At 37.7% G+C, this 27209-nt stretch overlaps 1 protein-coding gene across 6 annotated transcripts in view; it reads left to right on the top strand.

The window, feature by feature from the left end:
* pdlim2 (PDZ and LIM domain 2 (mystique)) overlaps positions 1-27209 on the top strand; it is a 34323-nt gene that overhangs the window by 2026 nt on the left and 5088 nt on the right. For 5 of the 6 annotated variants that reach the window (XM_086174000.1, XM_086173997.1, XM_086174001.1 and 2 more), the window contains exons 2-7: positions 4918-5044; positions 6867-7018; positions 11453-11522; positions 11780-11931; positions 15407-15470; positions 26374-26492. In XM_086174000.1, the coding sequence (XP_086030126.1) occupies positions 4952-5044; positions 6867-7018; positions 11453-11522; positions 11780-11931; positions 15407-15470; positions 26374-26492 (650 nt within the window). In that variant the 5' untranslated portion in view covers positions 4918-4951. Of the gene's footprint in view, positions 1-3200; positions 3220-4917; positions 5045-6866; positions 7019-11452; positions 11523-11779; positions 11932-15406; positions 15471-26373; positions 26493-27209 lie in introns of those variants that run through there. The other variant, XM_086173999.1, reaches the window with a different exon arrangement.

Genomic DNA, 27209 nt, shown 5'->3' with positions numbered 1-27209 from the left:
AATTGGAGAATGCAAAGAATGTTATTTCACTCGGGGAAGTGAAAAACGTGTTATTGCATTCTTCTCTTTGTGAGATTCAGCGGGTGCGTCCGTGTCCAGGTAGATGCCGACCTGTCAGTGTGCTGTGTGACACATAGGCTAGACTCAGCATCAGACCGCACCATGGATGATGGCTGTGGAAATTTCGCACTGTCTAATCGCTGGCTTGAGCCTGGACTACAGCGGGGATATTCCCCCGCAGCCACAGCCAGTCTTCCTGAAAGCCCTGTCAGATCTTCCAGTTAATGCACTGAGTCTGCTATGTTTATCATTCATTCTTTTGGTATTGACATGCAGGGGGCCAGTGCTTGTTCTTCTTTATCCAGTGGATTTGGCCCAAAAAGCAGGGAGAAGATAAACCGTCTCAGTTAAACAGGGAGGATGTGCAGACGTGATGTATTGAAGGCAAATTATTTACCAATTTGAAAAGCTCTAAAAGTCAGGCTGTTTTGAATACATAATTTCCACGTGTCAGATAACGTGTTTTGAATTCCTCTAAATAGATGAGGTTATGCTTACTCAGAAAACCATTGTATTCACACCATTTGTTCTTTCTATCTTTTTGATCTATTATCTCAATTTGTGTCAGCTGTAAAGATGGCAATATCCAGAGAGCAATGGACTTAACTGACAATACTTTCAAACTTTACAACATTTGGATTGATATCTGTCGTTGGACAGTATTGCAATGATGGAATTACATGACCTTTGGTTCGTGCAACCACGTGACCGTCACATAGTTGAGTGAGGGACCTATGGCGTGAACACATGGATCATATAAAAGTTATACATTTCAGCTTGTCTAATATTTTCATCCTCACTAAATGCTAATTAAAACAAGAATCTTTGCCTGACAAACTTGCAGCAGTATCACAGTCTTTTCAATTGTGACTTTAGTTTTCAGCATGCAATAAAATTATCACTAAAAGCACTACTGTTTCCTTAAGTGTGTGGTTACACACAGATCATAATTAATGACTCTTAAAAGGTGAGTCTTCATTATTTTTTTCATCCCCCATGAAAAGTGCACACATCTTCAGACTTGTGCTAGCAGGTTTCAGTCACTAAGACCAAACTGCACACAACTACATGTTTTGGTAAAACATCGGTTAGGTGTTATTGTGTTTCTAAAGGTATCAGTCCTGCAGCCCTGACGGACAGGGATTTAAACAGAGGTGTGAAGCATGTGTTTTCAGTCATTTCTTGTGAAAATACCGCCAGCAGAGCAGTCGCACTCTAATCACTGAAAGCAAACTTAAATTGCTCTTTTTGTTTGATGGGGCTCTCTTTATCAGGATATCCCAATTGCGTTCAATTTTTTTTAAAATGACCGATATGTCGCAAGGTAGAACAAAGTGCCAGGAATTTAAGAATACGGCAACAAGTATAAATCAGTTGATATAAAACCACTTTGTACATGAAACCCTGGAGGCTCCCTGCATGTTTGAGCAATGACTTGTATGGAACATTTGGGAAAAATCTGTCCTTCTCCTTCATACCTCCACCATCTTTTTGCCTGCAGGAACGACAGCTTGTTCAGGGTGTACATGACAGTCTTGACCTCATGCCAGACAGTTACACTGACCTTGTGCATAATAATATACAGCCTGAGTAAACCCAAGTCTGAACCCATTAAATTCTTGTTAAGCTTTTCAGAGTCTAATGAATCCCGCCACCAAAATCGTTTCATACTCTCAGTAGCAACACTCAGATCAGAAGTTCAGCAAGTTTGGTCTTGGTTAAGATTGACAAAAGCACTCGTGTCAGATAAAAGGTACTACGAATTTACATTTCGTGACTGTATGCACTGAATGTCTTCTATTGCACAATTGTGTTTCATTACTTAGTTCTGGCTAAGGCTCTTTTTCTTTTCAAAGAATAGAATGGTTGGCCTTTTATGTGCAGCTATTCTTTGTGGTGAATCCTTCACTAATTTTTGGCCGAGGAATCTGTTGCCAACTAAAATATTTAATATCGGAGGGACAGTTGCGGGAAGATATTAAGTCCAACAAATCAAATGAACAAGTTAATGATGTTTCATCTTTGAAAGCTCTTTTTTTCCAGTCGCCATCCGAAGATTGTGATTATAATTAAGTGTTGGAATGTACATGAAATCGGAAGCCAAGACCGCTCATGCAAAAGACGATCGCCTTTTGTCTTATTTTTTTTTTTCCGGACACGACTGGACAAACTTGACAGTCAGATTTACAGGACTTTCTCAGAAAATTCAAATATTGTGATAAAGTTCTTTATCTTCTGTAATGCAATTAAAAAAACTAAAATTACTTTTTCATGATATTCTACTATTTTGAGATAGGATTTTTGAGTTTTCCTAAGATGCAAGTCGTAATCAGCAATCTTAAAATAATAAAAGGCTTGCAATATTTCAGTTGATTTGTAATGAATCCAGAATGTATGACACTTTTGTTTTTGTAATTGCATCACAGAAGATAAAGAACTTTTTCATAATATTCTAATTTTCTGAGACAGTCCTGTAAGTTGATTTGTTGTCATGTGGGCGTATCATAAACGCTTCAGAAGTGCGAGTATTTTTGCACACCTTAATCACTTGTTTCCATTCCACTTATTTTAACCTCCTATTGTGCAGCGGATTTTCAACAACAGGCTACATATTGACTTCATGACTAGAATTCCTCTCATTGTTTGGCCGTGTTGAATAGTGCTTCCAATTTTGCATGGCAGCGCGAGTGGCGAGATGTCACCAGAACTCACCTTTTATGCGTACTGGCTACTGCCCAGAGGCATCCCTGTGTGAAAGAGGGGTTTAATCAAAATGTGTTCAGCACTTTTCTTTATTGTTAGCAGCAGCAGAGCAATGGAGTCTTGAAACTTCATCAGCGGGCAATAAAGCAGAGCCACAAGTGAGCCACCCTATAACCACTTTGTTTTTTTTTTGTTTAGGTCCCCTGTACACTTGCGCTAGTCTTATGTCTTGGCTTTATTTGCTAGTGCCATTTTTATCATACTTATGTGGATAGTTATGTGGAAACTTAGCTGTGTGCCTGCTTGATAAAGGCAGATCTCTAAGAAAGGCAGCTGGGGTTCAAACTACTATATTATACCCCCAGAGACTGGGAAATTTGGAATTGGACTTTTTGTCAGGACTGTTATTATCGCAACTACTTCATCGGTGTCAACAATTAAGAGACCCGAATGAAGGTGAGCCCTGATACCCTGCAAATTGATTATTAATGAACAACTGCATTGCATATGGAATGTCCAAATGATTAAAATGGACCTGTCAGGTTGATATCCTACATGTCCTTGTGTCTGCGATATCTAGAAATTCATTATAACATGATGATTGAAATAATTGACGGGTTCACATTACATAACGTTGGTGACTAAAGTCCTACCTTCAGTGCATATTTTATGAGAGTTTATAACTTCAATTTGATTTGACTGGAATTATGAAATCATTTAATAAAATATTTAATATTTCAATAAACTGTAACCTATAAAATCACAAAAATGATTAAAATTTAATAAATGAATTTCAAGAGCACTTTACATAAAACTACTGTTTAGAATATGTTGTAGGTAAGGATGTAGAGATTAAACTTTGCCCTGGTAAGATATCAATAATAGGGTTAATAGAAGCTGATAAAACATATATTAGGCAGACTAAACCCGATAGATCCTGCTTGATCTCAGGGATATTTTAGAATGATGAAAAATTCTACTGTGGTTTGTCTCCAAAAAGCAATTGGTATGTACAAAGTCTATGTTAAGCAGTGACATTTTATCATTCAAAAATTTCAAGTATGTCATTTACATGTTTTGGAATTTGTGTTCTGTGCCTTTTAATCTTTGGCTTCAAAAACACTTAGTCTTATTAAGACGCCTAAGATAGTGATCACTCATGTCATAATTTTTTATTACTTGTTATTCTCTTGAATGATGGTGACATTAGTGTCATCTGACATGACAACAGTTTACAGCCTGATAACAGCATAGGAATGTTCATGACGTATAAAAAAACAAAAAACAAAACATAAATCTCCTTTGGAAAAAGAAAGTTATTTTGAATTGTTGCATTTCTCCATGTTCAGTCAGAGGAATTCTTGTAAAGATTGTAATGACTGGTGAGGGAAAGTGACAAGAAACACTTACCACACTTTTATCATTAGTTTCTTTTTTTACAACGGGGAGTTTGTGAAAGCTAAAATCTCACCAGTAACTGACGACAGATCGAAATTTCTTTCTGAAGACTCTGATTTAGAAGAATGATAAATCCGGACAGAATAAATAAGGGCACTCCGCTGTTTGCTGACAAATAAAGATAATGATTTCAGATATTGAAATTATGTTTTCTGTATTGTTTTTTGATATGCAATAGGACTGTACAAACTAAAGCGACGCAAAAAGCCCTACAAGAGTGGATTAACTGACAAATTTATTTTTACAGCTTATTCCCAACTACGTTTCTCAGGACTATTACACAACATGTCATATATCATAATACACCAGTGTGTGGTATACATCATACATAGTAGTCCTACTTGTATGACTTCTTGTTTGTTTATTTTCCCTTGTCACAAATGTCTCTTTGAATTCAATGAAACTCTTCAGCATTGCAGGCACTTGAGTTATGTAAGTCATGTGTCTATAGTTTCAGATTCCTCCCATTCCTATTTGATGTGGTTACACAATTTATGTCAAGGAGACTTAAGCCGATGGAAGTGAAGTGTTGCTGGAGATGAAAGTCAGCTTTTGCAAACCTTCACTGTCTCCTCCTGTTGCTCTAATATTAAGCCACACTAGTGGAAACTCATGACTGTCAATACTCTGTTATGCATTTTTTTGTCACACATGTTGCACAGGTTTTTATAATTTTTTTTCTTTTTTTTCTTTTAGATTTTTCACAAGTGTGTTCCGACCAGAACATTCAATGGTGCTGACAGTGAACCTGATCGGCCCCTCACCCTGGGGCTTCAGAATATATGGAGGACGGGACTTCAAGAAGGCTATAACTGTATCAAAGGTAACAGTCAAAGTCAACTTAGTGCTGAACCTCATCTTCTCAGATCAAACCATATCCTCTGTTTTTGTCAAAACAGTCTGTAATGGCATGCCATGCAAAGTGAATTTCCTCTTCATTACATCTCTTTTCTTGTCTTTGTTTGCATCCATGGGCTGCCTCATACCTATTTCCTTGACTACTGAGCCCTTTAGAATAGAATGGAAGTAGATTACATTAGAAGGAAACCACTGATTACAGTTACAGTGGAAGTTGAGGTGGGAGGTGAGGTGTTCCTGATTCCAGAGTGCACACTTGAATGTGTTTGAATGTGAGTGTTTGTTATTTTCTGCATTGGCATGCACACATTCCTTGCATGAGCGTGTACATGCCTTCTTTTTTGGAGGATTTTAAGTCAGGGTTTGGAAAAAAAAAAAAAAGGTGGGTGGGGTTGCAAAAGCAGAAATATTGGCACTGTAAGCAGAGAGGAGACTGTAAACAGCACCAGGAAACCCTTTTCAGACTAGCTTCTGCATGCCAGAGACACCCAGCTCAGCCCACTGTACATCCTGATCCCACACTACTACCTTGGCCTGCCTTTCCTCAGTAACTTCTCAGTTCTAAAAGCAAGAGATAAAGCATTTGACCGGCTACCAATAATTGACACAGCCAGTGTTTTTCATGTCTTTGACTTCAAAAGCATTTGTCATTTGCTCCCTCTTGATAACTTTCACTAGAAAAACACATCTTGTCTTGAATTATGTGCTCTGGGTCTGATTTCATTGCTTTCCTGGTAAGCATGACATTTTGGTTTTAGGTGTATGAGTTTCTCAAATATCATAGAAGTTATGCGAAGTGTTAGAGAGTCAAGCTGAGAGAGAATCTTTGCCACTGAAATTGGGTTGGAAATTTGAGGAATAGTTTGTCTCATTCAATTGCCATCTACCCCATTGTAGAGTAGAAGTGATTGTCACTTGGCACTGAGACGACATGTTTTGCCTCTTACATTCAGATTGCCCTAGCAGATATGTTAGGACAATGTGATTATGTGTCACTTTGGCCAAACCCTCAAGAAAGACACCCCCCAACTGTATTGAGTTTATGTGAAACCAAGCATGCCTTGATCAGAAAAGGCACCCACTATTGTGGGTCTCCACAGCAACTCTTAATTGCCTTTTGAGTGGTCCCACAGACATGGCAACTCTGCCCTCTTACTTGGCTCAACCAACCAGCATTCTATTTCCAGACATTTTTCCCTGCTAGACAGTAACGGAGACTTTGCTATAGATAATGAGTGTGTACATCTACATGCTTAGGTGTGTGTGTGTGTGTGTATGTGTTTCAGTATGTATGTCTGAGACACAGGAACTGAGTGGAGACTGGTGCCTGGGACTTTATGTTTTTGCACATTACTTTGGAATTCTTTGTGACGTGGGGGTTATGGTATTGGCCTTGACATGTAGTGAGACTAGTTGCAAAGGTCAAGCTCAGTTGAACCACAAAAAAGTCTGACACTAATAACTTTTCCCAAGGGTGTCATGAATCTATCTGCTGTTGAATAGCAATGCATTGTTCCATATGTTCCAAATATTGTAGCATCTGTTGGTATGTACTCTTAGTGCCGTGTATTGGAAACTGAGCATGTTGGATTAAGAACATGGCAAGTAGAAGCAACTCAACAGTACCTGATCTCATTTATTCATTTGTTGACACCGAATATTAGTCTGACTGAATTTCTGAACAGCCATTGGATAAACCTAGATGACAGCTTTGATAGCCAGATGGGTGTTATCTTAGCATTTGAGACAGGTGAGAAGTAACTGAAGATTGTTTCGTTGTCTAATAGGTCAATGGGGGAAGCAAAGCAGAGCAGGCAGATCTGCAGCCTGGTGACATCATCTTGGAGATCAATGGGGAAAACACAGCTGACATGCTGAATGTTGAAGCCCAGAACAAGATCAAGAACTCCAAGACCCAACTGCAGCTGCTGTTAGAAAGGTACATGTGCACCCATTTGTTTGTTTGCTTTTTTTTTTTTTTTTCATATTGGTGAGCAAATGAGATTTAGTTTAAACCTTAAAACATGTTCTTCTATTTCTGCATCACATAATCACTTGGATGATATCATGAAGCAGTCCCCCAGAGTCTAAGAGCTATCCCTGTGTTTTGGATGAACAGTTGGGTTGTAAAAAAAAAAAGATCTCTATGTGTAGGGAAATATTCTTGAATATTGTCATTGTGTTAACTTTGTAGTGCAGTGAATGATAGGAAAACAAGTCCTCACAGCAGAATAAGAATCTGTTTAGTAATCCAACCTGTGAAATAATAAACAGCAATACTCAATTTCTGCTGTTGAAAAGCTCACTATTTAACCGCTGACTGCTAGATTACGTTTGTTTGAAAAGGTGTGTTTACTGTTTTTGTAAATTCACAAAATTAATATGAGAATCATGTTTGTTCACTTCATAATTAACAATCTGATTTCATGTGTATGTACTGAGACATTAATTTACTGCAGCAGCAAAATTCCAAATTTCGTTCCCATACTCAACTAATGCCTTTATAACAACTGTTCTAGTTGCAGTATAATGACACGTGTTTACACCTTCAATAATGACCGCTCTTATTATGTTTAACATAGTCACGCAATAGGTTTCTGGATTTGAAATGCGTATAAAACTCCATAACAGCCTGTAATTTATTCTCACTGTCTTTATATTTGTTTCTGCTAAAATTTCAGTTGCCAACTCACATCTTCACTGTTTGTGCCTTTTATCATTCTACACTATACAAACAACACACACACACACACTTGATTATAATCAGGGGAAATGCCAGCATGAATTAGGGCCACACTGTTCTCTTTCCTGGTCCTTCTCAAACCCTGTTTTGGCTTTAACATGTTGTTTTGAGATTAGCCAAGACCTCACTGGCTAATAGAACAGTTTTCCATTAAGCTTGGGCTGCTTTTGTTTGGCAATCTGATTAAAGGTCTCCCGTAAATTCTCATTTATTGTCATCGTGATCCCCTGTCTCTCTCCTTCATCGCTCTCGGTGCACACAGACTCAGTTCAAGATGACGCACATTTTCTTTCACACAGCTTCCTACTTGGATGTCCTACGTCCATGTGAGTGAATTTTTTCCCTGCTGACCTCATGTCTCCAAGGCAGAAAGAACCCCGTTACTCTAATCCTGGGACAGTGCCACTGTGCAGCTCTGCCATGTCTACAATTCCTTTCTCTACTGTCAGTTGTTCTTGTACCCTATCCTGATTTGTCTCCCAAAACACCTTTGTCTTCTATTCAGTATGCATACGCTGTAGCCTGCTCACATGACAATCAATATAGCTTTAAATAAATGTGGAGCAGGGTAGCTCACATTTGAAGAGCTTTAGTAAGTTTAGTTGTTGGTCATTTGAAAGCGCAACTATTCCAACTCAACATCCGTCATCTCATCTCCACTAAACCAAAAGAGGAAGAAAGGAAGTTTTGCCGTAATCACAGAGCTAATGTCATTCAACTAATACAAGCTTGCTTCCCCTGAAAAATGTCTCAGATTTTGCCACTGTGGAAAGGCAGTGTTATCGGTTGACTTAGTAACACATCATTCAGACATGTCAGATCATCAGATCATTGACCCAGTTGACCCCAAGACATATTGCACCAGGCTTTTTAAACAAGTTCTTGTTTGTAGTTCATTATTTATTGAAGCTGTGTGACGTGAAATTATCCCTGTTGTCTGTCTGATCTTTTGTAGCCGTGTATGGGGTGAAAAATCTTATCTTTCTGGATAGGCAGGAGCTGAACAATAGTATATTATAGTAATAGTATGTACTATTGAGACACACAGAACTGGTGATTCAGTTTATGACCTGGAAGCATTTAAGATGGTGTTTATTCATATTCAATGATTTGTAATTTTAGTGTCTTCCTGTGCTTTTAAATTTCTTTTTTTTAATTTTTTAATATAGATATTCATTGATTGTTTACCGGTAAAAACATTCATGACAATAACGCATGTTGAGAAATATTTGTCACGTGCATGTGTATTGGTTACTACTGACATTTGAGACAGTACAGTATATAGTATATACAGTATACTATACTGTATATAGTATACAGTGTTTGTACATATGTATATATGTATATATATTTGTATAAATATATATGTATGTATACATATAAAAAATGTATTTTATATATATACACACAGTATAATTCCTCAGTCAAGAAAAAAATTCTAAAAGGAATGGTATCAACCAAGTTTTCCGACCAATTGTGTCTTATTTATTTTTCATGCCAAAAAAGTCTTTACATATACACAGACTAATGGATTAATGGATTCAACATGACACGCAATGGTGACAGACAAACTGACTTGTCTCCAACATGTTCCAATAACATACAGAGGTCACACACGTCAGTATAATTAAAGACAGCACAGAATTTTTCCCTAAAGTTTGACAAGGCATTTACAGATTATAGTAAGATGTTACTTGGACTTGAAATTGGATTACAGGTACCATCCACATGGTCGGTAATAATTTTAAGCTGCGAAAGAGCCACAAACATGTTACGAACGTATCTCGCGTGTTGAATTTTATTGGAAGTTACTTGGATTCACAGCTCAGCTTTCCCACGTAGAGCATTTATAATCTGTTTAAACAAGTTATGCCTCGGACCCTTGAAGGTAGGGCCACCCAAAGAGATGTAGAGCCACAACATAGAGATTAAAGTTGGGTTTGAATGTTGCTTATACTAATAACTTTTGATATAGATATTTTAAAAGATAATCCTGGGTTCTTATTTTATCAAGAAAACCACAACATTGGAAATCTTTGGCTGACTTTATGATTCTACAACTAGGGTTGTCTAGACAAATCATCAGATCAAAATGAAAGAACCTATTTTGGATAACGTATTGCTATATTCCTAACAAATTTCGGCTGCCAATTGATTTTACTTAAATTTCATTATTTTATTTTTTTTCTAAATTGACTACTTAAGCATTTTAGTTGTTTTTTTTCCCCTTCATAGTTTTAGTTTTCAGAAAGGACAAGAATTTCTCAAAAAGTCATCATCTTAGGAATCAGCCTCAGGCAGGTTAACTATAGGCCAGCTTCATGACAGCGATGAACCATTTGTATTCGCAAAACTTTCAAGTACTGATTTATGTTGTTTTCACATATCTGTGGTGTAAAGTCCTTGTCAATATTTTTGTTGGAAGCAAATTTATTCTTCTCCTGAGAAATAGACCTAATGGCAAAGGTCAATGATATTGACTTCACATTGAAGTGATCATTGACCTACAATACATCTGGTTTCTCTGCTGACCACAACTTCCTTTCGTGTTCCTAAATGTAAAAAGTACAAATAGAAAGCACAGAGTTAGCATTTATCATACAATCAATTTTTAAGTTCAAATCAATTAAATGTTCAGACTTGCCACATAAGACATTTCCTCCCGTTGGGAAGAAATGTCTTACAGCTGCTGTATCAGCTTTCGTTTTCTTGACATCTCTCTCAGGCGCGCAGGATTTGGAACCTAGACCATGAGAGGTGGTGTTTCTGGGTGATTTACCACAGGCATCCTGTGTGCCTGTGTGCCTCATTACCCCAGCTCCACCAAGAGCCAGTCAGCCTCTGGCCTCATAGCCCGGGGAGGAGGGGAGGAGGGGAGGGGGGTTCGCACAGTGTTTGCATTGGCGCCTGTAGTGCCAATTTTCCTCCCCGAATACAGTGATGGAATTGCTTTTAGTGTGTTTTGTATTAGATACAGTAAAGCAAATATAACTAGAAAGGAAAGACATATAAGATGTATATTTTCTAAAAAAAAAAATTAAAAAAAAAGACACAGGCTGCAGCACTCATCCTCTTTAGGATTGTTATCAGAATTTCGGAGTTACTTTTTGCAGCCTATGCCTTAAAGTTATTGCTCCTACTAACTGTATTTTTCTTTCACTCAGTGGTTTTCTTGTGTGTTCTTGAATATCATGTTAAACACTTGCCAGCTTTTTCCAGAATCTAAATTAGACCACTCATGATCTGAATCATTTGATGGATTTATAACTTATTATGGAGTATTTTCCTCATGGTTTGGTTTCATAGTCACACAAAGAAATTCAACTTCACCAAAAGCATCACTTTAAACTGCCTGAGAATATTAACTCCCATTATTGGTTGGACATTTTCTGGCATGAGATGAATGTGTCCTCTGTTCTGTACCAGTGTTTGTTTTGTTTTTTTTTAACTTAGATAAAATTGGATGATTGTCTCGGAGGAAAACACAGAAACTAAACCAAAGGGTGGCATTTGTGACACAGCCCTATAATCTACCTTCTATATATTTTGATGTTGTGATGCATTAACAGACCTCAAGTAATATTAAGTCAGATATTACATTTGTTGACAATCCATGGATCTGCTTTCTAGATCTGATCCCCGTATACCAGGACAGACAAATGGCATCAGCACCCCTGAACAACTCAGTGGGCGCTTCAAGGTCAGTTTAATCCATCTAAAGTTCGTCTTGAGTACAAATGTCCCGATGCATGTGTCCTCACATCTGTTTATTATGCAACAAATAATATGAAATGACCAGCTATTTCTACATGTCCTGTTTGAGTTATCTTTTCCATGTATTTTATGAGGCGGTAAAATGATATTCGCTCAGTGCGCACAACAGTCAAACACAAAAAAACAAGGAAATACATTTTTCATTGTAATGCAGTGAGATTTTGCTGATGGGATGTTTTTCAGGAGACAGTAATAGTGAGTCGCGATGAGAACCAGAACTATAGTGAGTACACCATTTGCAGTCCTGCATCATTGTCGCCTGGACCTTACTCTCCAGATCCTCCTGCCAGCCCTGAAGGGAAAAGGGAGAGGCTGACACCCACCACTAATAAGAGGTATCCAGCATCATTGTCTGTTTTGATTTTTAATATTCATGTGGTAATTTGTTTTGGTTCAAATATTCTGCAAGTTTGATTGGCTCATACAGAGTAATGCCTATGATATAAACCAGCCTCTTCTTTGAATGAAGTGTAGGTAAATTTTGTACAACATATGAAAATTACAAATAGAACCCATAGTGTTCAAAATACAGCTAAGCGATGTCTATACATGTCATCGCAATGCACCGTATCTCTTCTGAAGCACCCGGAATGCTCAGTTATCTGACAGATTCACGCGATTGTGATCATTCCTGTGATTATTAAATACAGGTACATATGTCCTTTCTCTATATCTGTCTATTTCTCTTTACAGCAAGTATTGTTTCTAACTGAATAATTTTGAATTTGCATAGAAAAACTAGACAATTGCACCTGTATCACAAGGACAAAATGTATTTAATCTAGGCTACTACCACCATGAACCAGGGCTCTCCAAGGCTGTCTATAAAGATACTTTATCAAAAGGCTTGCACAGTTATGCATGGTTCAACTTCACTGGGTCATGGTTGTTATGATTTCCTTGTTTCAGTTCCAATATTGATGTCCAAAAGGGGTCAAACTGTTTTGTGGAAAACGTTATATTTGCATGGTTTTGAGGTAGCGTTTTGTCAAAACTGACAGTCTGGTTGTACAGGTGGATCTGCAGATAGAAATTAAATATGAGCCCCACTGATTTGACCAAGATGCTTTTAAGGAGTAATTAAATGTCTTGAATTGTATATATATATTTTTTTTTTTGATTTATGGTAAATTGAAAAGGAATGCTTTATATATTGACAGGGTACTAAGAAAAGAAATTGAAATCTTATAATTCTCAAAAGGCACATTTTCTGTTTTAACTCCTGTAGAAGTCAGTGTTCTTACAAATTTTCAAAAAATGATCACGTGATTTAAAATGTGGGAGATAAATTATCCCTGTAAACCGATCCCTCTTCAGTAATTGTCTCCTCCTAGTGCTGTAATGAATATTAGTTGCTCATATTCTATAATAAGAGACAAAAACCGAGACCTTCCTTTATTTCACAACATTTAGAGCTTCCTGTAAGGCCTATTTGTATAAACACCCTGACATCATATTAGTGACGTTGCCCAACCGTCTCAAATGACCATTTTCACAATCCATACTGTTAATCGCTAACAACATGAGTAACTTGTTGCCATTAAATTTTTTTGTCAGGACTGATGTGCAGCTCACTTGCATGTTAAATTGATGCAACCCAATATTAAATATTTTCTGCAATTAAACAGTTAATGTCTCTTAGGTTTTGGCCATCTACCTGTATGCTTCACCTTTATTCCCTTACATGCTTGAGATGGGGAAGATAAGACGGTTAGATACACACATAGCATACATTTCGTGGCATGCAATGTGCAAACAATGGTTAAGAACTTCCCAGAAAAGGCACCACCATCATCTAAGTTGGCTGCGGATCATTTGGTACCGGTACGCAAAGAAAATCTTTCTTAGTACAAATTAGTTTCTTTATTAGACCTTCCGGACCTTATTTTGAGAAACTACTGTTTCCATCTTCGCCTTACTGTCGCATGACAAGAAGGCACCCCATGATGAGGGATTCATTAGCATTTTGTTTTGCTGAAATTTGGTGCCTGTATAGTTGAAATCATATCCTGAATGCAATCTCAGATATTACCTAGCATGCACAAATATTGTCAGCAATATTTTGTCCGCATTCTGGTGGCAGTCTGATTGAATTGTTTCGTTGTGGATACTTTATGTGATTTATACTTGGTGTATGAGTGCATCAATAACACCATGTTTGGCAGTTGTGAGTGACTTTGTACTGTTAAGCTCAAATGATTCAAGTTCGAATACATTAAAATGCATCTCTATTATGATTATTTAGCATTCATCAACAACAAAGATGACAACAAACAAAACTTTTTATATTAAATGATAATTTGCATTCTTTTTTCTCTTTCTGTGAGCTTAGGTTTATCCCCCAAAGGAAATTAATCTTCACTTTTGAAACCGTTTCTTATCCACAGATTTTGATAATACATATGCCTTTTATAGTTTTTTGTGAATTGATATTGTTAATATTACGCAGCAAGAGGAACTCTGTGGATGAGGAGTTGCTCGCTCTGAGCTAGACAAACTTTTATATCTAATGCTGTAAAAGGACAGCAAAAATGATTTAATACTGAATTCCCAAGACATTTTAAAGCTCAACATTTTGAATGGATAGTTTTGTTGTTCTGGAAACCTGTTCTTTCTGCGCTTGAAAAGGATTATGACCAAACAAAGAGCTACAACAAGTGCTCTCTTGACCCTACAACAGGAGTGAGTCAATTGGGACGGGAAAAACAGAAAGTGGAGCCATGGAATTGTATTGTAGCAACAAAGGATATGCACAGAATATCACATTCCACTCTTTGCTTTCATTTCAACAAAAGACTGAATGTGGAACATTCATTACGCACTCTTGTTTGCATGATCATGTGTTGACAATCCAGGACAATTTGCCAGGCAACAGTTAAAATCCTAAACTTGCCATAAGCCTAAGCCTTGACATAGCAAAATGAAATGCCACAACTATTGTGCATACTCTGTAAAAAGAAAAAAAAATAGTGACAAAATCGAGTTTCATATCAATAGAATTAATCAAATTGTGGGGTGGAGGTATAGTACCTATTTAATTTGAATAATTTTCAGAGTTCCGTTTATAATTTTAATTTTTGATATCTGAGAAAATACAGCATCTTTCCTGAGAGAGGACATTAAGGAGCTTCTAGTGTCATTAGCCCCATGCAAGATCTTATTTACTTGTATGCCAATGACACTGCAAAGTCTCTGAGCCATTCTGTTGCTCTCTGCCTTCCATGGCTATTATGTGTCTGCATTTGCAACCAGGAGCAAGATTATTCCATGCATTGACAATACAAGTTCATATCATGATAACAGCGGGCTTCGTAGCGCTGTCAAAATCATTGTGCTCATAGTGCTGTAAGTCATTACAGGGTGGTCTTTTACATCTTCAGCAAATTATAAACTTCCTTTTGTGCCTGCAAAACCTACCAACTCTGTCTATTCAAGCCCCTTCCATACTCACAAATTGAACATGCATTTTGGTACATAATACCTGACCTACTAGGTTTGATTTATGTCATGTATTAGTTTAATGTATTTTTTCATGTGGACATGCTTTGTACATTTGTCTTTTTGTGTTGTTTATGTATCGGTAGTAAGTTTTTCATTGCATTTAAAGCTATGTTGTTGTTGTTTTTTTCTAAACACGTAGATCATTGCATAACATTAAACTGTATGCAGACAGTTAAAGTATGGAAAGATAGCTACCTTGATATACATTGTATCAAAAACTCTTTGGAGTCCTTTTTAAATTCTATTTTCAAATCACCTTGAAAAACATCTTATTCATTAGTCACTGATGTTCTTTTGTCTTTATTTCAGTGTCCAACTGCGCTCTTGGTCTCCAGAGGAAAAGAGTCACAGGCTGTCGAGACCACTGTCACAGGTTGGTCTTGTGTTTATTGAACTGGGGAGCCTTCTATATTTCCTTTGTAACTTGTTTTTGTAAACCAAAAAGGTTCACGGTTGTCCGCTCAATAAAAGAAATACGACTAAATTCCAGTTATAATATTTCTATTAGTTAGTTGGGGGAAGGTGGGTGCCATTGTACTTCAATCGGGGTCAAGTACTGATGGATAACAGAGAGACTTTGAGTATGCCTGTTTGTTTTTGATATTGTATGATTACAGTTGGATCCCCTTCAGTGTGTCATAGCACATGCTCTTGTTTTGGAACCACAGTTGTATACACTGGAAAAGTATAAATGTTTGGATAAAAGTTACATATATTCGTAAAATATGCCTGTCTTTGGTTGCACTCCTAGGCGTTTTGTTGAGGGTTTTTGTCCCATTGTCTCCATCATACATTATTTGGACCTCCAGAATAATAGCCCTGAGTGCCACAGAAAATGCCCTCCCAAAGGTTAACACATTGTATCGTGCTGTATGCAGACTTCACAAGAATAGGATCAAGTGAGGGTTTGACATTTTCATAGCAGGTAGTATAAAAATGAGAAAGGTCAACCTTTTAATATCTCTGACGCCAATCTCGACACAAGTGCCGTTTCAGTCACAGCTTGCTTCAGCCATTAAACGAATTGACCTTAACCTTTAGCTGTTTGGGATCAGTAAGACATAATGTATAAAATGTGGTCAAATACAGACTTGGGGTTATCAAAAGAGTCTCTCTTAGATATGATGTGCTTATTTCCCATTGTAGCAGCAAAACCAAAAGGGAGGAATAAAGGCATCTGGAGAGATTTCAGTGAGTTTGAGGAAAAAATGTTGTGGGAAAGTTCATCATGAGCTATTTCAACTATGTCTACATGCTTAGTCTCAAGCATTGGTCCCACTGAAGACTAAATCGTTGTGCGGACAGCAGGAAAAGCGCACAAGTCCCATGTAAATGGTACAAAGAATTCCAGCTATTTTTTTTTATAACTTTTGTGAACATTACATGGAGTTAGATAAATATACAAATGTTTGAACTTCAAAACATTGAAGAAGAGATTTGAACTTCAAAACATTTGAGTTTTCCTTCTGCAAAGCTGCTGGCGGAGAAAGGTCCATTTTTGTTTCCCCCACGGCTTTGAGATTCTTTGGGTTGTTTACACAAATTGGATTTAGATGCACTGTCACTCACAGCTGTAAATTCTTTCGAGAGCTACAGCTCGTGCTTGAGACACTTTGCAGATCTGAAGTGGATATTTTTAGGACAGGTTAATATTTTTGAAATTCTTTCCTGTTATGATTGAACATATATCACTTTTGCGCTGTGAAATTCTTTCAAACGTATCATTTAATATGACTGTAAATTCACCGGTCTGTTCTTCCCAGCTTGTTTCAAGGGTAGAGGTCTTTACAGAAGATCTGTATGGAGGGATCCTAGTGATCAAATGACCATGTTCACTTTGTATTGGATGTTAGATACCTTTTATTCTATTCCATAGTGAAGAGTTGGTAATGATAGTTGACTTATTTTAGAAAGTCAATATATACAGATGATGATTCATGCATTTTTAGCTGAGGACATATGCCATTCGGAAATGCAATGGATCTGTTAAATGTACAGTATCCTCTATGGTAATGTTTTTAATGTATTGCAATGGGCTTAGGTCTGGAAAAAAACCCACAATAAAATGGATAACCATTGCGGTGTTTACCCCCCCCCCCCCCCCCAAAAAAGCAACAAATGAACAAAAAACATTGACAGACTTAGTGATAGTACGGCGGTGCGCATCACATTTTGTTTTACAATTGATGAGTCTTGATAACTGACCTTGTTTAATTCATGTCTTCAGTGGTTTCTTTTATCTGATGTAATTTTCTTTTTCATAATGAAGAAATGATTAGGAAGTTCTTATAAGAGTGAGCAAATTAAAATCCAATCAGACTTTTGTATTGATTTGTCCATGCATGGATGTTTGCTAAATCGAAGTCTGGGCAAGAAAACTATTGAACTCTAATATAGGGTGATATAACTGATCCAGGAACCTGATTGGAAAGCGGATTGATGTGAATTTTGAATTTGGCTGTCAATTTGCTGAGAAATATATTTAAGTGTTGATGAGTCCAGCTGTAGTGTTGTGATCAATGAGAGAATATCTTAAGATCAGCCAGGGGGGCCGGGAAGAAGCCTGTCTTGGGCACTACGAACAATATGTTGCAGGGCTGGCAGGAAAACAGCAGTCTAGTGAACGTTGAGATTTAGAGCTGTGACAGGGGCCTCTTTGCTGACTAAGATGTGGCCAGTGTGGCTGTATCAGGTGATCATCCTCTTTGAAAAGCTCCTAAAGGGCTTTTCTACACTTGTTTTCAAAGTGGGATGCGCAACTGGATCCGCCATTTTATCGGGTGTTTGGTGTCCTGAGAAAATGCCTATGTACAAAAGAGGCTGTGACAGTGGAGGCCGTAGAAGGATGGTGCTGTTTTCCCCCTCATCTCACAAGGCCCGTCGTTGTGTGATGGTAGCCGGGAGAGGGGGATGAGGGTGGTGTGCAGTGGGAACCAGAGAGCCTGCTGACATTCCCAAACTGCACTTAAGTCATCACACCACCCTGCCGCGGCTGCTGAGACATTGCAGAAAAACAGCAGTCTGCTTTGTGCCTGGTCATGAAGACCACGCTGTCTGAAGCAGTGAAAACAAAATACATGAGGGATTGAAGTACTTGTTATGAATGTACACTGCCCTTAATAATGTCATATAGAGACGACCCTGTACTATAAATTACCTCTGTAGCATCTTAGGTTAAATACCAAACAGTTGAACCCCTGTAAATTTATTTTACTTTTTATTGATCATAATTTTGCAATCAACAAAGTTAAAAAGTGCCCATCCTTTACATCTTGATCAGTGGTACTGCAGACAGTGGGGTGACTTGTGAATCCCACTTTATCATAGGTCCTAATAGAATACATGAATCTGAAGCGTAGCGTGGAAAACAAAAATACTTTTTTTTATAATACTTTAAAACATCATTTTATTATTTTCATTTTATTTTCTCTATTTTGATTTTGATTAAGATTACTTTTCCAAGAATATTGAAATGCACAGAGATAAATGTGCATTTAGAGAAAAATAGAAAAAAATTGCAACAATATTCTAAAAAAGTACTTATAAAACCAATTCAAAGCATTTGTTCTCAAGATGGCCAATGGAGCCTTGAAATGTTTTTATGCCATATTTGACTTCTCTCACAAAGAGAATTAACATAATTTAACTGTTGAGTTGTTGATGACTTGACAATATACAAGCAACCGCTTTTGCCAAAATTTGCCATCATTTGGCCGTAACTTGGTGGAGTACATTAATAATAGACATTTACAGATATTGTCAGTGAGTCTGTCTGTCAGTCAGTCAGAACAATTAGATTACCAAAAAACTTTCAGATCCACAGAAAGTGCTCAATAGAACAGGGTTTTGAGCAGAAAATTGTGTGGATGTTTTTTGTTTTTTTTTTAAGCCTAAGGTTTTTTATTATTATTATTTTTATTTTGAAATTCACACAATCAGAAACAGTGGGGCAATTTTGACAAACCCTATATTTCATCTTCAGTATGTACACCTGTGATGTATAAATATACAAGTCAAGATACTCATGTAACTTAAACAGCTTTGGTTCAATTCTGATATTTTAAAATCTTGAGTTTGGTCTCATTGAGGATTGCTTTAGCATCTATTTGTTCACCACCATGACTTTAAGAGCAAACAGAGATTCTTGGAATCCAATATTAGATAGTATCTGAACATATCTGAACTGGGCCATTTAGATGCTAAACCATGTTTTTTTGCTGTTGCTTCAGTTTGAGGTACCTGATGCTTCCCAACTGGGTTGTCTTCTCATGGTATTGATTGCATATTTCAGTATATCTGAAGGGCAGTAAAATCATGCCCGATGTTTGGGAGATGAAACTTTCCCTGCTAAATTTGTTTTAATGGTCTTGTCTTAATTACATTTCCCTAAGCTTTATATTCTAAAAACAGAAAATAGATCTTCAGCTTACCCTCCTCTGTCCCAAAATTTTTCCTCACCAGTTTTCTTACTGCAGACCAGTGCCTAGATCTGTTTACACTCCAGTCCACCACAATCTTGAGAATGGAGCCAAAGCTTTAGTCATTACTGTGGAGCAAAATTTCAGACTTACCATACATTGTTAGATTTAGGTTTATTTAATTGAGCTAAAATATGAAAATTTCATGTTGCAGTTACTGTTGTTTGATGGTAGAGGATAGTAGAAGTCTCTATCATCAACACTTGTGACTAATGAGGGCAAGTCTGCCTCAGTCTGTGTGGCTTCTCATCCAGCACAGTCAAGTATAGCTTTTCCTTAAAGATGATGTTTGGGAATTATGTACTATTTCAGTACTATGACATGAGTTGGTCTGTTGTTTGGTTTGGCAGTCAGGTGCTGTGCTGAGCCAAGCCAGTGTCAAGAGTGATGTTGGCAGTGGCCGCGGTAGAAGGAAGTTTTCCTCCTCTCTGCACAGTGAGCTCTGTGACTGGACAGTGTGAGGCATTTTCACGTGGACTTGTAGCTTCTGGGCTTGAGATCCATTGTGGGCTCTGTGCAGGCAGCATGCCTCTCATCATCCCTACTGATTGATCAGCCTGTCTGTTTTTCTTTCCCTCTGAGTGGAAAAGCAAACTGGAGCACTTTTGATTCCCTGTGCTTTCCAGGCCCCCGGGTGCACCTATGGGGAGACTTGGCCCTGCAAGTTTTATGGTGGAAATGTTGGCTGAAAAAGATAGGCCTTTTTACAAGTCAGTCAAGTTTATGAAGGCGGTTGTATGGTATGTCAACATTCCAAAAGTTGTTGTCAAGGGAACTGCATTTATAACTGGCCCTCAGTGCATTCCTGCCAGCTAAAGCAAACCTGTCAGTATATATTCACCTATTTTTACACCAAACTAGATCTATGTTCTGGCTTATGGTTTCTATGGATGCAATTTTATGTCATAAATCAAAGGTTGAGCCGGTGAAAAACATCAGCATTCAACAATTGCGGAACAATTCATTGACATTATAAATTTCTTTTTTTTTTGCCGTCAAAGAAAAGCTCTCTGCTGTTCAGTTGTAACTACATTTATTGAATGTAGTTTGGAGAAATACAATGTTTGTAACATGCACAAGAATCTAGTCTAGCCACATCCCTTAGTTTTTTCATCAGTTCATCGGTCTGCTTTTGATATAGCTGTGAGAAAAGCAGTTAAAACTGTCCAATATGTAATCAGGATTTTGATTGTGATATTAGCAAGTAATGTACTTTTATTATGCATATACAATTAATTAATCATAATGAACTAATAATTAAAAAAAATCAATTTTGAAAAATCCAAATTGAATTCCAGCATTATGATCAAACCACAATAAACTCAAGAAGTGTATCGATCTTGAAGCATTGATCAAATTCCCTAAGGGAACAATCAAACCTGTTGTTTCCAGCATCCTCCTGTGACAGAGACTTGAACAGATTTCATAGTGTGTTTCTTAACTTTTTGTGCCAGTATTGAGTTCAGCTATTGAGGTATCTTGACTGAAGATATTTTAGGTACCACATGTTATGAGTTATTTCCCTCAGGTCACAAGATTGCTACATACTTGTACTCTATTGTCCAAAGAGGAAGCGCTCTATAAAGCAGCGCTAAGTACATTTTAGTAGCAGGTTATGCTTTTTATTTGCTGGAAACCTCCAATCCGCTGGTTTAATTATGAATTCCACATCCTCAAAAAAACGTACACAGCCAACCCTATAATTTTCATTGTTATTCTTTTTTATTAGCTGTATTTGATCTTTTTTAATTGACTTTCAGTTGATGAATAGTTTTAATTCATGTTTTTTCCATTTGTTTTAATTGAATATAGCTGAATATTGGTATGGGTTTCCTCAAAGAATGACCTTGGTTTCTTTAAACAGTTATTTGGTTTATTTCTCAAGATAAAAGATAAGTATGGTGGAAAAGGCCATTTTCAGTTATAGTTATCAATTTATATGTTAAAGAAGGATCTAAATTGAAGAGATGATGCACCTCTGGCATGGAGCCCTTATTCACACAGATGTGTCTTGAAACCACTTATAGAGCCTCTTGAATATCTATGCAGAAAACTTTCTGTCCTCCGAGCATTGAAGCTTTAGGTTTGTGAAATGGACTGAATCTAGTATATAAATGTCTTGACATTCCGAAATTGAATGTATTTTTTTTTTTCCATGCAGGCCCTCACAGTATAACTCACAGCAACAATCCTGATATGGATCATATGTTTTTATCACTCTCTGCATTATCATACCCCTATTTGACCACCCATGACCCATTAGTTTAATCAGAATATGTAATAATGTCATAATCACAATGACAAATTTGGGTCAATCAGGGAGCGATGTAGCTAAATCCTGTGGCTAATGAGTTGTTTACAACCAGATAACTGACGCTGTGCTTGATGACAGACCGTGCACAGCTGTGGTTATTACCCAGCCCAGGGTCCTTGGTGCCCTCCACTTCCATTGTTGTACAACAGTTGTGTATTTGCAGGCAGTGAATGAGCAGTTATTCTACTTACTTATGACAGTGCCAAGCATCCCAAAATAAAAGCTTCACTGGCCATCTGTACTTTGCACTGCTGGCCTGTGCCCTGTAATTGAAACTGCAGGGTGGTAATGATGTTGAAGAGTGGCTTACTTGGAGCCAGACTGAGGGCTGCTCCACTGGCACTGTCCCCAATGTCTCCCATGAGCCCTGATCTGAAACAGCTGCCCTCACTACAGTTTGCCATTTCCTGTTTGTTTGTGTCTATACGAAGAAGCCCGTTTGCTTGTGTTTCAGAATAATTCTGTTGGATTTTTCTCCGTTCAGCTGCGTTTTTCCTATTTCAAAAAATTTTGTGAAAATGAAGCAAATATATTTAATCATTTCACCAATGTCCCTTCACCATCTCTGTTGCATTGTGAATGTAAACAATGAAAATCATTTAATTAGAGACCATAATTTGATTTAGCACATTTTTTTTTAAAACCAATAGCAGTAAATATTTTTATACCGAGGAAAGGGCGGTGTTTTATCTATTCAAAGTTCAACAACAAAACAACAGAAGTCCTCAACAGAAGATCTATAATACTTCATGCTCATGGTGCTGTGGCATCTGTTGCAAGATATTTCAAATCACAACCAAATTTATTGCCTTCTTTACAAGAGCAAGTGGAATGACAGACGATAGATTAATCATTGGTTTGATTTGTTTTCTGGAGGTGTATCTTGTATCCTTTGTAAGGTTTGGATATCAGAGAAGTTTATTTTTAATGCTGAAATTAAAAGATTAGCCCTGTATTTAAACACTCACACTGTGGCTCTGCACTTTGTGAATGCAAGATAATGGCTGATCCAGTGTGAATGGTCTTAGAAACCATCAAGATGATAATTCCAATTAGATGCTTTATTAAGCACAGCAAATGGGGCAAGCACAAATTGGTCAGATACATTGTAAAATGAGTGCTCATATGGATGCATGTTTCAAGTCGGCTTTAACTCCATATCTGCAATCCAATAGCCATGTGTCATGATACTGCAGAGACAAATGCTGAAGAATTGAGAATTAGCCTTACAGAAAAACTTGACGGCAAAATTTTCAACAAAGCATTCTGTTGGGGTGATTAGAGGTTATAAGAAATGAACATTGCATTATAGTCGAGATCAGGGGTGGGCAAACTTTTTGGTTCAGGGGCCGCATTGACTTTTAAAATTTGACAGACAGGCCAGGTCAGCACAAGATTGGATACATATTGAAAAAAATAAACGCATTTGTTAACAGTACTTATCAGACTCATCTGACATTTGCTTTGAAAATAAAACCAGCTTGGTTTTGAAGGCTCTGACGTTAGCTTGCATTTCATACACAACCTGTTTTTTTTTCCCCTGTAGCTTCACGTCCAGCTCATTCATGTGTGTCAGTATGTCCACTGTATGTCCATCTGTGTCATTCAGTTCAGGAAAATTCTCAAGTAGCTCCAAAAATGAAATAATCTCCTGTTTGAGCTCCCATATTCATTGATCCAATCATTCACATCAAGTATGAATTCTGTACCAATCTTTGGCGGGCCGGATTAAAAAGACCAACAGGCCGGATGTGGCCCGCAGGCCGTAGCTTGATAACTATGATAATGGTCAGTTATTGCATGTCTGGCAAATCACTTTATTAGTAGCATCACTTTTTCCAACTGATGCTTCATCACTTCTATTCATGCCAACCAACCGACCAAGACTTTTCATGTGTTTAATTTTTTACAAAAACAATGTGTTAATGTAATAATTACTCGTCAAGCATGTTCCTGTACTTTAAATTTCAAAGTCAAAGACTCTGAAGATCTGTGCGAACCAGGGACCCCTAATTATACAGGAAATGTTGTCTATGAACTTGTGTTTAGAGTTCAGTATTTTTTAATCAGAGCTTTCTTCTCTACCTCACCACAGCAACCAGGAAGAATTGATCATTAGATTTTACCAAATTATCCTTCCCGTCTTAAAACCATTCTCCTGTGCAAGAGTAAATAATAGGGTCTGTTTGGTTAAACTGTGCTCCTCCTGTTTTTTGTTGCATGAAGCATGGGGGCATTGTTGGCAGTGCCATGATGCATTGTTGGTCTGAGATCAACCATGTGTAATCGTTTTGAGGCTTACAATAGAACAGTGATGATTTTAAAACAAGTTTGGGGATCCGGTCAGAGGCATTTACTAGCTCTTCTATGGTTACGGCTATAAAAGGTTGGGATTGCAGGCTGTTGTAGTGCTTGTTTTTCTCCCTCTTTCCTTTTGTTTTTCTTAACTTCACTGCATTCCTCTTGAGTCTCAGATCAGAGTTGGGATTTTATCTGTAAATTCTTCTACAGCTGGAAAGTGAAAAAGTTCACATCCAGTGGCCAGACACTTATATAACATAGGCTTGCTTTGGATTTTAGTGGCTTCATATGCATGAACTGTGTGGTTTCACAACGTCTTCTTGAAGGAATCTCTACAGCATGTATGTCTCTCAGGTCTATGCCCTTGAGGAAAAACTCACAGCAGGAGAGTAAAGATAACTCTATTCTTGTACTCTGACGATATGGAATATGTGATCTTCCGAGTCTGCTGTTATTATTCTCGGTTTATCCTGGGAAGAATGTCAGGGTGACGTCGCAATGATCATTTCTGGTAAAGGCTTACTGGCACACACCACTAATCTGCCCACTCAATAAGGAACAAGCAGAGGAAAATTGGACTCAATTGGGAACAGAGACATTGTTCAAAGAGTTGCTGAATTGGAAGCGGGTGCTGGCATGGCACACACAAATATTTGACTCCTTCACTGATGCTGTGTCAACACTGAGCCTTAGCATCAGCTCGAAGACGTGTATGGATTTATGAAGCTGTTTGGTGCTCCCTTGGATGAAGACTTTGCAACACCGGAGTCAGCTCGTGTTATGAATAAAAGCATTTCTCTTGAGTTATCTCTGGCCTGCTTGATTTGCACATTCTCCATGCATAATGTATCAGAACGGACTGGACTGCAAACTGGATTTTTTTTTCAAAAATAAGAATTTCGCTTTTACTTTGGGCTTCAATAACAATGCACATTTTAGTGATGTGATCGGGAAAAGGTCGTCATTACAAAAGAACAAGAGAGGATCCCAGACAATGTTGGGGCTAAAAACAAGTTGGTCGTTGGGATTCCTGACAGTAAAAGTGTCTGCCTTGAGTTATAGAAAGGTGCAAACTTGGTGCAGGTGTGCCGGATTTTTCGTGTAAATATGTGCCTAAGGTCAGTTGTGGTAGTAGCTCATTCTCTTGTGAGATAATTACACAAAATCCATCAACCTTTGCCCACGTTGCTGTAATGTGAGCTTTTTGTTTCTTCCGAGAACAGGGAAAATAATGTCAGTGGCACGTGTGGTGGGAAATAAAGGTTTGACGTCTCCAAAAGTAGTAATGCAGTGCCCTCTTCTGTCCAGAATCAAAACGATCTGTTTCACTGGCTGAAATGCTGTTGTTTCATTTTTGCTATGATGTTTTAGCAAGGATATCAGCTGAACAAGGTTCCTGACTTGTATCGTTCTCTATTTATACGATGACTGTATAGCTGCCACTTATAATTGTGAAATTTGCACGTCATGTGGAATCCACTGAAAAAATTGCTGACTCTGCCATTCCTGTCGAACCGCAACCTGTCATTGTTGGCCAACTTTTACCAGTTGAACTTTCTATTGGCGGAGGGCAGAAAGTGTGACAAGTAAAAACGTAATCACAGTGAAAGAGCTGGACAAGGTTTATGCAAATACCGAAACGGATGAGTCAGCAGTCGGGGAATGTTAGGTGTGACTTAGTCAACAGAAACCTCATTTCACAGAGCACAAAAATCCATCATGGGCACTTTTGGATTCTATACTTGAGACTGGAAAAGCTGATCCACGGTTCAGTGACATCTGAGGAGGCAATCAGAGCAATGATTTATCGACCTTAATATGAGCTGTTTCTACATCTTGAGCCTATTTGAACCACTGATAAATCTTTCTCCTTTTTGTCTTGACTGAATACATATATGTATTCACTAAATTGTATGTCCAACTTTGTTTTACTTTGGGTTGTTAGAGGGCAGACCTCCCAATTTAGATCATCCTGAGAATAAAGAGACAGCCACTCAGAGCTTAGTAATCTAAAGATATATGTTATAAGATATATGTTTAAATTCCTGTGCCAAACTTAATTTAGCTCCCCCCAAAACACATGCCTATCATCAATCATGTGTTCCTCAAAACCTAACAGTAAGATTGGTGTCTTCCATACTGATTCTTCTTCCATTCACTGTTGCCATCTGTTCTTTTTCTAGGACTATGCCACTTCAGACTACAGAAATACCTCCATGCCAAGTCGAACTCCGACCCCACCAGGACGCTACTCGCCCCAAAGTCCAATTGATCAGGACATATCCATGTCCCCTCGCCGAAGGTAGAAACCATTTGCCTTTGCAATACCGATAAGTAAAAGACCATCTAAAGGAATTCGATATAACTAAGTGCCATCAAATCTCCAGCTACGCCTTGTTCTGCCAACTGTTTGATATAGAGGTCTTTGTTAATCCTTTACAGTCTTTTATAGTGTTTGATAAGATATTATTTGCTATCTCGTGTTTCCTCCTATCTCTTAGGAAGTTTCACTTGTATGAAATTTCCGATGTCCTCAGAATGTGGCTGTTGGAGGGTTCAGGTTAATTGCACTGATTATTTTATGAATTCATTAACTCAGAGATTACACTTGTTTTTTTTGTTTTTTTTTGCGCATGTGTAACAATTCAGTTCTGAAGGCCTCTCCGAGAGGTGAAAGGTCGTCAAGAAACTGAACAAGATCAGTCGCGCGAACAACAATACCAAGAAATACCATGACTAATAACCCTCACAGGCAATTGTATGTGTTATTGTGTTTTTATCCGCAAATATGTAAAAGGATTATTGAAACAACGTCTCCAATTAATGTATAATGTATAGTATAATTTGACAGCATGTATAGTCGCTACTCACGTCTATGAAGCTATTTCCCAGAGCTTGCTTGATAAATTCAAATACCTATTATGCCATTGAGAGATAAAATATTGCGGGCACCATTTGTGTTTGGGTTTTCCTACTGATGTTTTGTGTCTCGGCCAGAGATGAAAATCTCATGTTTGTC

Source organism: Fistularia commersonii, chromosome 26 (assembly GCF_037954325.1).
Source record: "Fistularia commersonii isolate RoL2024-O1a breed Wild chromosome 26, RoL_Fcom_v1.0, whole genome shotgun sequence".
Classification (NCBI taxonomy): domain Eukaryota; kingdom Metazoa; phylum Chordata; class Actinopteri; order Syngnathiformes; family Fistulariidae; genus Fistularia; species Fistularia commersonii.
This window is presented reverse-complemented; position numbering and strand designations above follow the sequence as displayed.